Genomic DNA, 12,905 nt, shown 5'->3' on the forward strand with positions numbered 1-12,905 from the left:
AAGCAAGACTGAAAGAGAAAATGGGAGAGAGATACTCTACTTAATGCAAGAACTGGTCTTATCTCTGTTAAGACATGCTAATAACTGGAAATGATTAAATTTCATAGCACAGTAGTGTTTTTTTCAAAAAGCATACTCAGTAGAGTGAAATTATAACACTTAATCACATTTATTGATTTCATAATGTTTTGGTTCTCTCTTTCTTTCTCTCTAATGATCTTGGTCTCCTTTTCTAGCTTTGAAGGGTACCATCCTGCAGGCTAAATAATTATACGTCAAAAGAAATTCTTCATCAAAACTGTGTTGCTGGGGGAGGAGGTATTTAGTTTCTCCTCACTTGGGTGAACTACTGTCTCAGTCTCTCTGGCCGTGACTTCCAGACTTCTCCATCTTCACTCATAAACACCCTCATATCCATAATGCTCATGGCATTTTACAAAATCAAATGCAATTAACTTCTTCTGTGAGAGAATGTACAGTCTAAGCAGACAGGAACAGGGAATAAGGATTCCTAAAAATCAATTTTAAATGATTCTATGAAGCCTGCAATACTCATTCTCTCATTTTTTTGAAGGACTGTGGGAGTTAAGCTCTGTGGAACTGTGTGAGATAAAGATGTTATAATGAACACACTCAAACCAACACTTCGTTATATTTTGATACTTTTCCTTGACATAAACCCAATAAATACATTGACCTAATATGTTCATGTTAAATTTTGAGAGAATCAGCCTCTTGAGGCCACGACAGTGAAGTTGTGAGAGGAAAAAAATAGCTATTTATACTACATACATCTCTTATGAAGTTAAACATACACTTAAAATGTTACCCAGCAATCCCACTTGTAGGTATTTACACAAGAGAAATGAAAGCATATACTCAAAGTCTTGAGTGTAAACATTCACAGGAGCCTTATTCTTACTAGCCCAAACCTGGAAACAGCCTTCAGGTTCACCAGTGGATGAATGGATAAATAAATTGTGGTATATCCATAAAATGCAATCAAAAGGAACAAGCTGCTAATACTCATGACGTAGATGAATTTCACAAGCAATACGATAAGTGAAAGAAGCCAGTCATGAAGACTACTTACTGGTGTGCTTCCATGTGTATGAAATGCTTGAAAAGGCATAACTGACAGAAAGCAGGACAGTGTCTGCTAGGAGCCAGGTGGAGATGGACAACACAGGGGCATGAAGAAATTACCTTATTTATTGGTTCTAATAATTACTCATTTAAATCTTTTCCCCCCACATAGAAAATGATCACTTATTCACTTTTATTGCCATTATAATTTATTATAAACTATTTATAATGAAATTCACCAAATTTAAAAGTACAATATGATGAGTTTAGACAAATATATATATTTTTTGAAGTTGATTTCAGTCACCCTCTTTTCTCTGTATGTAACTATTCATAAAAACCAGGTTGTTTATAGAGCTCTTCATCTGACTTTTGTATCTTTTATCCTGATAGTACACTTGAACAAAATTCTTGGCCCGTATAAATTGCTAATTAGATGTAGAGATTACGAGATCTAGTTGTTGTTTTTTTCTTAATAGGGAGTAGAATTCATCATGGTTGGTATTACATTATCTCCCTCAGGCATACATACAGTGTACCATTTTTCTTTTTTATTATAGTAGTAGTCGTTCATGATCATCATCTAGGTTATTTCATTAAGGATTACAAAATGATGATAGTCTAATTATATTATTCCTTATTTATTTATTTGTTGGGATACTTCTATAAAGTGAAATTCCCCCCTGCAACTGCTGCTTGTTATTTGCTTGCCCTCAGCTCATATTGGAAAGCTGAATAAATATTAGATTATTTTCCTTTAAAAAAAAAAACAATTTTCAAATGGTGAGCTGTGTCATAGCATCTGTTAGAGATGACCAACAGAGTTGAGTTTGTTTGTTTAAGTATCACTGTTTGATCACGAATTTAAACATTATTGATATGTCATTGCAATTATTATTCTTATCGAACCTCACATCGTCCTGTCTTGTGCGTATAGGAGCCTTTTTATATTGGCTCCTGAGGCCTTTGATCCCAGTATTCTGATAGTTTCTTTCTCTTTGGTCTGGAAAGATGTTCTTGATTTTTTTGTATAAGGTCTGGAATCAAACATTTCTCCAAGAAGCTCTGATTCTTTTTAGTGAGAAGTGGTATTTAGAGACCACAGTCTACATGCGTGAGTGTTTATTACAGTTGGATTGGCAATTGTATATAGGTCTTTATCTTAATATATTTAAAATACTTAAATCTCCAGTAATTACAAAAGTGTGATATTGACACAAAAATAGAAGATCAGTGGAACTGAACATTGAAGAATATGCAGAAACACCTTGTCGAATTTAAAATGTGATAAAAGTGGCACTCCATATCATTAAGGAAAGAATGGATTATTCAGTGAATGCTTGGGACATATCTTGGCCCATTTTAAAAGAAATGAAAGTGAATCTGTACCTTTTTCCTTTAATTCCAGATGGATCAGCAATTTAAATGTGAGAAGTTCAATCATAAACTCAATTAAATTAGCCACAAGACATTTAAAGCAATAACAGAGCACTAAAACTTGCTTTTCCCTAAGAGAATTTACCACGCTGGGTGAACGTCACCTTCCATAGTCTTCTTTTCGTGGTTTCATGGAGACAAAGCCCAACTGCGTAAAATTGGGACCCAAAAGGACCAAACCCTCAGTGTGAGAGGAGCTAGGATTAAACTCCTCCAACCCTGCCACCCCAACATACCTGCCACTGCCATCACCCACCAGAAAGCAGTAGGAAAAGTGACCTGTTTAGAGAAACAATGAGAAACCATTCTGACCTCTGAACGTATCACCATCTGACACACCTTACATGGGTTTGCAGGCTGAGTTCACACTTACCTGGAAAGTCTGAGAAACTGCAAGCTAAACACTTAATTCGAGCTGTGGCAGGTCTAGGCAGTGGCAGGTGGCTGTGCTGCCAGTTGCCTGGAAGTGCATATCCTCTCCAGAGGAACGCACCTGCACCTGTGCCTTCCACAGGTAGAGCTCTAAGGGTACAAACTCATAGCCAAAAATCGCAAATTTACACAGAAACAAGGTCACATCAGTAAGAACCAGCAGAAAAAAACAAACAATAGAATCAGGTCTTCAGATTTTGTTGATTTTAGATACAGAATGTAAAATATGGGTGTTTAATATGTCAAGAAATAAAAAAGGAATTGAAAATATGAGTAAGAAAGATACTATGACTGTGAAATGACCAAGGATATATGGGAAAAGAACTAAGTAGAACTTCTGTAAATTAATCATATAATGGTTAAAATTCAAAGCTGCCAGAGGAAAAAAGATTATTTGCAAAGGTCTGACAGAGCGATACACCTGATTATGCCATAGTGATGATGGAAGGAAAATGATAATGTAATACTTCCAGTGCTCTAAGAGAAAATAACCATCAACCAGAATTTTATACACAGGAAAACATCTTTCATGCATATGAATGAGACAAACATGTTTTCAGACAAAATTTGAAAGTAACTAATGGCACCAGAAGTTCTTCACCATTGGAAATACTAAAGAAAGCAGGAAAAGAGAGAATAGAATAGAAAAGGCAAGCCAATGAAAAGTTTAATGTAAGATGGGTAAATTAAACCCAAATAATTAGAAATAAGTGTAATTGGATTAAATGTTCTAGTTTAAAAGACAACGATTTACAGACTGGTTTTGGAAAGAAAAATCTACCTATATGATGCTTATAAGAGACACCAGAAACAAAGATACAGAAGAGTTAAAAATAAAAGGATGGGTAAAAAAGATGCAACAATCAAATTCTAATCAGAATAAAGCTAGTATTGGGACTTCCCTGGTGGTCCATTGGGTAGGACTCCGCACTCCCAATGCAGGGGGCCCGGGTTCGATCCCTGGTCAGGGAACTAGATCCCACATGCATGCTGCAACTAAGAGTCCACATGCTGCAACTAAAGGTCCCTCATGCCGCAACGAAGATCCCGCGTGCCACAACTAAGACCTGGCACAGCCAAAGTAAAAAAAAAAAAAAAAAAAAAAAAAAAAAGAATAAAGCGAATATAGCTTTGTTAATTTTGGAATAGGTAGATTATAAGGCAAAATTCTTCACTAAGAAGAAAAAAGAGGGCCACGAATCTGTAATGAATCTGTTAAAATATGGGCCCCCAAGTATAATTGAGCACAGTTACTTACAACAACACCATGTTGAGTAAATGAAGCTAGACATAAAATAATACATACTGTATGATTCCATTTATATGAAGTTCAACAAAGACAAAACCACTTATAGGGTTGGAAGTCAGGATAGTGGTTACTTTGGGGAGAAAGAAAGGGTTAGTAATTTGGTGGGGCACAGGAATGGCTTCTGGGACTTCTTGAACTTTTGACCTTCCCATGGGTGTTTTACCATTCATTTATTGAATGGTCTGCTTAAGATTTTTTTTTCTTTTTTGTATGTATGTTATACTCCTAAGTTTAAAAAACTTAGAAGCTACTTAATGTGGAGGAGAACCGTACACGTCTAAATAATAATGGGTGCTCTTTGATAAAATTAGTGAGTAAAACGTTGAGAAAAGGGATATTTGTGTAGCCTCAAAGTATCTCCCCACATATATGTGTTACTTAACTCTGGTGATTTTAACATGTCCACTAATCTTTGATACTCCTCTCATCTTGAGTATGGGCTGGACTGGTGATTATCTTTTAACAAGTAGAGTTTGGAAAGGGAAAAACAGTAAACTTAAAGTGAAGGAATCTAGGGATTTGCTACCATAACTAAGTGATTAAGTTTAACATCACCAGTGATGTCAGATTGATAGCATGTACCCTGATGTCATTTGATGAGAAGGACACATCACCTCTGTCATATTCTTCCTCCCAATCTATAACCTCAGTCTAATTATGAGAAAGTATCTAGCAAACCCAAGGTACACTTCACGAAACATCTAACCTATTCAAAAGCGAACAGGTCATTAAAGATGAGAAAAGACTGAGGAAGTGTCACAGATTGGAGGAGTCTAGGGAAACATGACAAGTAAAGACAACATGGTCGGATCCTGGGGGATCCAAGTAAAGTCTGTAGTTTAGCTGATACTGTTAGTAGTGTCAGAAGAGAATTGGAGAAAAACTTTTAGCCTTGCATGCATATACTAGAAAATAAGAAAGTCTTAAAATTAATGAGCAGTGAATTCAATCTAAGAACAACAGAATAAATCTGAAGACAGTTGATGAAGGAAAATAAAATTAAGGGAAGATATTATTTAAATAATAAACATGGCTATAATAGAGATCAACAAAAGCATAATTTAGTTCTTTGAAAGAATAATAGAATTGACAGATGTCTGTCAGGATTGATAAGAGAGAAAAGAAACAAGTAAAATTATACAAGGAATGAAGAGATTAAACTCTAGATACTTAAGAAATAAGAGGACATTTTGAGTAAATTTACACTCTTACATTTTAATTTTGAGATGAGATGAATAAGTTCTTACTAAGATATCATTGACCAAAAATGACTCCAGATGAAAGAAAGAATCTGACCAGCCCTGTTACTATCAGTGAAATTCCAGAGACACCCTGAATATTAGGCTAATACAACCAAATTCTGACAAGATAATATGAGGGAAAAAATAAGCCAGCCATATTCATAAGCTTAGATACAAAAATCCTAAGCAAAATATTGGTAAACCAGATGCAGGAACATTTAAAAATAGTTTGTCAGGACCAAGTTGGGCTTATCCTGGATATGTACAGTCTAGGATTTGAAAATGAATTATTTACTACACTAACAGAGTAAAGAGAAATCATTAATCATTCCAGTTGATACAGAGAAAGCATTTTGATAAATTCAGCTTCTAGTCATGGTTTGTTTTTTTAAAAAATCAATCTAACTAAAAATAATTGCTGTATAACAGGGCATGAGAGATGAAGAAGGAGAGCTGGTTGTAGTTTTGTATACAGTATTTAGGGTAAGTCTCATTGAGGTGACATTTGAGCAGAGACTAGACAGAGGTGGTGAAGTTAGGTGAGGAAGATCCGGTGTAAAGGTCCAGATGTTAGAGAAGGTCTGGGATCTTCAAAGAACAATAAGAAGTCAAATGTGGCCACAATATATGGAGAGAGAAAGTGAGAGCAGTTAAGAGAGGAGGTGAGAGAGGTAACCTAGACAATGAGATGAAGACAGAATTCATAGGCTTTGGGGACCACTGTAGACTTCGGATGTTAATCTGAAATAGGAAGCCATTTGACCAGGTGTTTATCACTTGTATTAATATTTTTTTTGCTAGTTTAATTGATATATAATGATACCATGATTTTCAATTTTGTCTTTGTTAAGAGGTGATTTTTTTTTTTTTTTGGTGACATTCTACCTTTTCCATTTCTGTTTGCCAATTTATTTTTTGAATTTAACAGCTTTTTGAGAAATAATTCCCATGCGACACAGTTCACCTGTTTAAAATGTACACTTCAGTGGGTTTTAGTATATTTACTGTTGTATACCCATCATCACAATCTAGTTTTAGAACATTTTTGTGTCCCCTACAGGGAACCCTGTACTCCATTAGCTGTCACTGCCCATTCCGCACACCCATATCCTCTATCCCCAAAGCCCAAGCAACCACTATTTATTGTCTGTCTCTCTAGATTTGCCTATTCTGTTATGCATTTTGTATAAATGGAATCATACAATATGTGGTCTTTTGTGAGCTTCTTTCACTTGGCATACTGCTTTCAAGGTTCATCCATGTTGTAGCATGTGTCAGTACTTCATTACTTTTCATTGCTAAATAATATTCCATTGTACAGATACATCACATTTCATTTATTCATTCACCAGTTGGTGGGTATTTGGGTTGTTTCCACTTTTGAGTGATGATAAACAGAACTGCTACAAACATTCCTGCACAGGTGTTTATGTGGATATAAGTTCTCATGTCTCTTGGGTTTATGCCTAGGAGTGGAATTTCTGGGTTATATGGCAACTTATTGGTTTATTTAGCAGAAAGAGATCTAGCGTTGACCTTCCATATTTTTATCTATTATTTGTATCTCAAGGTAGTATATTTCAAAAATGTTTCATATTTTTCTCAGTAGCTTTTGTTTTGCTTTTTTCCTTTTTTACTGTTGTTAAACAGAAGTTTGGGGTGTTTTTTTTTTAATATATTCAATCATCTCGTTTCTAATGACAGAATCCATTTATTAGTCATCACAAATGGTTCTAACAGCATCTGGGATTCTGTTTTCCGCTATTCTTTAGTAAAGTCAAACATGTTTTTATTATTAATCCTCTGACGATCTGGAGCTGATTTCTCATTATCTTTAAAGGTGACTTGAGAGAGGAGGCGGGTGGTGAGGATTTTTAGTGAGGTGGAAGCAGTGGTGATGAGGAGGATTTCCAGAAGAGCAAGATGACAGCTGCCCTTTGTTGGCTTGCTTAGGGAGCTCCTGGCAAGACGACGGAGGGAGTGGTAAGAAGGGACAGTAGTCGTTAGTAAAACGTCACTGTGATCATTGTAACTTTAATGTTGCAAGGGTCACTTTAGGGCAGACTTCTGAACCCTGCCTGTCTTGTGATCTTCCCAAGGTCCACAAGTTCTGGAATTTACTTTTCCTTCATCGCCATCTTCTTTCTCCTTCTTTTAAAAGAAAACTTATTACACAGTAGGATTGTAAGAGATGGTAAGAGGCTGTATGATTTCCAGTCGTACTTATCACATTGAATCACTCTCTTTCTGGATTTCAGACCTAACTTTAAAGTCAATTCAAAATGTCAGTTGCTTTGGTGTAGTCGGTATAAAAGGCAGGGAACGTGCAAAAGTCATGGGTCTCTCTGCCTCCGATTTGGGACTCTCAGGTTTGAGATTTGAGCCGTAGACATAGGTCTGGAAAATTAGATGGTTGGATCCAGCTGCAGAAAGTTCACCATGTATTGATATAAGGCAAAAACAGGCTCTAGGGCTTGTGAGGCTCTTCACATAATCAGCTTGGGTGGGATATAAGAATATTGACATTTCTAAGATAGAATAAGGGCCATAGGTTTTATTTAGGTCATTTTGCTACAGTTCTAGTTTGATCTTATATATATTATCATGCCATTAATAACTAAAACTTTTATAATTGTAGTTTTAAAACATTCTCCTGGGTTCTAGACCGCTCTCTGCTGCTTAGTAGCAGGCTAACCTTCAACAGATTACTTACTTATTCTCTTTAGGTCTGAGATTCCTCACCTGTAAAATAAGAATTAAAACCGTATCCATCTACTAGAGTAGTTGTGAGGATTGAAAGCACAGTGCCTGGAATACCTGAAGTGCTTGGCATGTTAGCTCTCACCATTGCCTCCAAGTAGAGTCCATTGTGCTAAACGTGCAAATCAGCATTAGCGTAACCCTTAGCTGGGATCTAAGGACATGTGTTTTCATGTTCTGTGTCCTACATTTGAAAGTGGGTTGGAGAACGAGAGTAGAAACAGTGATCCTCCAATAGCTAACGATGCCAAATGGTTCTCTGAGAAGAAAGGGTGTTGAACGGTTAAGACCAAACTCTTAAAACCAGAAACAATCGGAAATAATGTTGGGTTGGAAGTAGTAGTATCTGTTTTCACTTATCATTATAGTAGAATCAAACGTTTTCATCCTTAACAAAATAAAATGCACATTGGTATTTGGCAGCTGAAAATCATTCAGGTAATACACTCAGAAGACGCCCCAAAATAAAAGCAGTGGCTTTCAGCCAACTGTAGGTAAAGTAAATAATGTGGAAGAAAACACAGGTGTTAGCCTCCTTTGTCATTGTCACCCAACATACAATAAAATCTCACATCACTTAAGCAGAGAAGAGTCTGAATTGTCAAAAGTTAAATTTACGATGATCATTTTTGAAAGAAATTAACTGGGTATGTCATCACAGCCGAAATGATTTTAAATGGAGTGCTGTTGTATGACCATGAGATACACTAATTGTTTTAATTCTGTTGTTCCAAGAGGGCTTGATAGTACCATTGTTTTTTTTTGTCAACTGTGTTTTCAAAGGTAGGGACAGGTTTCAGCCCAGTTATTACTGATTTTTGGATTTCTGTTGTTATTTTTAAATAAAAATATTAGTCTTTTTGGTAAAAAGCTTTTGCGAGTGCTGTCGGAAGTAGAATTACATGTGGAATGAGCTGTCGGTTACTGATGGCTCCTGACATGATGATAGTCTGATACTAAAACTGAAATGTCTTTACTGGACACTGTGAATGAGCTTGTTGCTATGCATGAATATTAAAGCACCTTCAAGATCCTCCTCTCTGAGGGCAGCCCTCCTTCCCTGGCCTAAGTAGTCCTCTCCTCCTTTGGGTTCCAGTAACACTGTTTGTACCTCTCTTTTAGTTATGAATTGGGCCTTGCAACACAATTCTTTCTATCTCCTTCTCCCTAATAAAATGTAAGTGCCTTAGGGCACAAACTGTTAAGCCTTCAGATAAACTTAACAGATAAATTATTGAACATTACTGTATCCAAAATATTGTGCCTCATGGTCTACAAATGTGTCACAACAGCCCTTGTCCTTGTCGTCTGGTTCCTCATAGGGCCTCGTCCCCCCGTTTACTTTTTTCCCCTCTGTTCCACGATGCTCTCTGTTTTCCTCTGACTTCTCTGGCCTCTGCTTCGCAATGTACTTTGTCTCTTTCTCTCATTGACCTGTGAGCGATGCAGATGCCCAAGGTGTTCCTGAGCTGCCTTCCCTTCTCCGTACACCCTCTCTAGTTGATCTCATTTATTCTCGTGCATTTAAAATAGCATCCTTATGTCAGTGACTCTTTATTGTATATCTCTAGTCTAGACACTTCAAGTCCACATATTCCAATTGCCTTGAAGTGCCATGGGTGTTAGAAAAATAAATGTCTTACAGAAAACCCTTTATCTTTCCCCCTCCCCAGGAAATCACCTTCACATACCCAGGATTTTGGAAGTGATCTTTGACACATCTTCTCCCTCACCCTCCACATTGAGTCCATCACCAAGTCCTGTTGATTCTACCTCTAAAATATATTTTTCCTATAGCACGGCCCGCATGCCAGGCAGGATGGCCCCTTTGGGCCCCTCTGGTCCAAGCACCGTAGAGTATCCACAGTGATCTTTTAGAATCATAAAGCAGCTCATGCTTTACAATCCCTCCTTGATTCTCATTGTTCTTAGGAGGAGATTTAGAAATCCTCAGCATGGCTTCAGGTTCTATGTAATCAGGCCTCCTTTTCCATTCTCACCTCATTCCACACACCACCTCTGTAATCCGGCAGGGACAGCATTCTTTAAATCCCAGAGACTTGCTGAGTTTCCCCTCCCACAGTTTAGCCTGTCCACAGGCTCTACCCTGTGGGGACCCCTTCTATCAGTGAAGCCCACGAACCCTCTCATTTCCTCAACCCCTCAGACTAAATTAGGTCCCGTCCCCCTTTTAGATCGTGAAGTATCCTGTGCTCTTCTTTTATATCACCTGTGGCAGTTGGAAAGATTTATTTCGTTGGACAGTTATTTGCTCCATATCAGCCTCCCTCGTTGTCCTGTAAGACGCATAAGGGCAAAGATGAGGTCTGTTTCATTCACGCTTTCAGACCCAGGACTTGACACATTGTGCAGAATCAATAACTGTTTGTGGAATGGGTAGAATAGATAGGAAGTAAAAGTGCAAAACACATGGAAATACTATACAACAGGATGTGCTTGAAACTTAAGGCTATAACTCACTATATGGAAATAAGCTTCTGACACCCATGAGAATACCTTCAGTTTGTGACTGAACCAGGCTTGTGCCATTTTCCTGACCTGCCAAACTTTAGTATTCTTACTACCAAAGATAACAGGAAAAGAACCATTTTTATCCGTTTGACAACAAATATTTATTGATCCCCTGCTGTTCACCTGGTTTTATTTTACAAGCTTGGGATACAGCTGGGTGATGCTGCTTACTTTCCCATGGGGGACAGACAGGAAACAGGTACAAAGACAGTTTCAGCTCTTGGAAAATGCTGCGAACTAAACAAAACAGACCAATGGCCTGGGTGCCGTGGCCAGAGAAGTGCTGTTTGCAAAGGTAACGTGGAGCTGAGGCTGAGTGGCAGGGAGTCAGCTAGTGAAGAGCGGAGGGAAGGGCCTTTCAGCCGGGGGAACGGCACATGCCGAAGCCCTGGGGCTGCAACAGCCCGGCCTGTTCGGGGAACAGAGGGGTGGCCAGGGGTCCTGGAGAGTCAGGAAGGGAAGGGCAAGCACAGAGTCCGAGAGACCCTGGCTGACCGTCCTGCCTCTCCCCGTGGTGGCTGTTTATCACAGAGCGGAGACGATCGTGATGTCCGGCTCATAGCAATGTCGCTACATCTGATGATGAGAGGAAACTTGAGTAGTAACGCACATCGCTGATGATCTGCCTTCCGTAGAACTTATGTCCAGGAGAAACTAGTCGAGTAAATGTCAAACTAGTGGCTGTGTTTATGTGTTTAATGGTTTACTAATAGATTACCTTTTTAAACTGTGTTGCTGATTATTTACAAACATTCATATTTACATTGATTTCTCACAAAAGGTTAAAAAGCTGAAGCGAGAACTGTCACAGATGAAGCAAGAATTGCTCTATAAAGAACAAGGCTTTGCAACCTTGAAACAGTGAGTATGAAAATACTGAAATTGACTCTCGAATAATCCAAAGCCCCTGAACCGATACAAAGAAAATAGAAGTATAGATTACATAAGCGTTTTCTCGGAGAGAAGTAACATACAAAGCGCAAAGCTCTGCACCAAAAAAACAAAAAAGCAATCAACTGAAGAACAAAACAAACAAACAAAAGAACTTGGGAAAATCTATACACGTTGAATAGGTGTGAAATGTTCACTAATCTTTGGAGATCCAAGGAGACCAAAGTGAGAAACTTAGCTTCGTCTCTGGGCCCGCCAGCCTGCTCTCAGTTTGAGGCAGAGCCAGGAGATCGAGCCCAGGAAGGGCCTCCCGCTTCTCTCCGGAGGCTGGACTCTGTGAGCCTGCGCCCGCCGAGCCCCGGGCTGGGGGCCTGTCCGCCTCTGGCAGCCCCAGGGGGACCTAATGCTGTCTGATCTCAGGGAGCAAGTCAGGGGTGTCTGCAGAGGAGCTGAGTGAGTGCCTCGGCTCCCGTGTTCCCTCTGCCCTTTCCTGCTCTGTGCTGAAGTCTGCTGGACCCTGGCTCCAGGTTGAGCTGGGTCAAATGAGAATGGAGATGACAGAGGGTAACAGGATCTGGAAATCCCTGCCCCATTCCCAGCCCCTGGAAGCCACTGCTCTTCTGCTGACGAGGCCCAGCCTAACTGAACCCCAGCAGGCACACCAAGACCTTCCAGCTCCCGCAGTGCCCGCCCCAGGGTCTCCGATGCAGGGAAGCAGTGATGGTTCATCCAGCACACAACCACAGGGAGGGTTGAAGGCATCATCCCTTGAAAGGCATCCAGCTGCTTTTCCCTTCCCTCCTCCTTGCTGCCCGGTTCAGTGGCCCCAGTAGCAATGCAGGATTCACAGGGGCTTCCCTGATCGGTGGGTCTCATGTTCTTCCTTGTCTCCCTTAGCAGTATCCAAGGCAGCAAGGCGTTACCCGTTAAAGATCCCACGTGTTCGCTGGCCAGGCCACATAAGCTGATTGTTCTGTACGTTTGGTTGACGAGTTATACTCTGGGGCCCCAGTCACCCCTCTTGACCACCAGCCACATGACTTTCATCTCAGACATTTGGTTTACTGGATCAGTTTTGTTTTTGACACTCACCCCATGTGATCATGACCATGATATTCTTTCAGATGCTCCCATCCTGGTGGTTCCCTAACCTGACTGCATATTAGAATAATCTGAGGAGCTCTTAAAAATCCCTGTGTCTTGTCTCCACCCCAAGT

The 12,905-nt window shown here is 39.3% G+C and overlaps 1 protein-coding gene across 3 annotated transcripts in view; it reads left to right on the forward strand.

Moving 5' to 3' along the window:
- The window catches only part of WWC2 (WW and C2 domain containing 2), a 160,926-nt gene that overhangs the window by 100,663 nt on the left and 47,358 nt on the right, over nt 1-12,905 (forward strand). For all 3 annotated transcript variants that reach the window (XM_068532319.1, XM_068532321.1, XM_068532322.1), the window contains one exon: nt 11,579-11,658. In XM_068532319.1, the coding sequence (XP_068388420.1) occupies nt 11,579-11,658 (80 nt within the window). The remainder of the gene's footprint in view (nt 1-11,578; nt 11,659-12,905) is intronic.

The sequence above is a fragment of the Eschrichtius robustus genome, chromosome 21 (genome assembly GCF_028021215.1).
Source record: "Eschrichtius robustus isolate mEscRob2 chromosome 21, mEscRob2.pri, whole genome shotgun sequence".
Lineage (NCBI taxonomy): Eukaryota > Metazoa > Chordata > Mammalia > Artiodactyla > Eschrichtiidae > Eschrichtius > Eschrichtius robustus.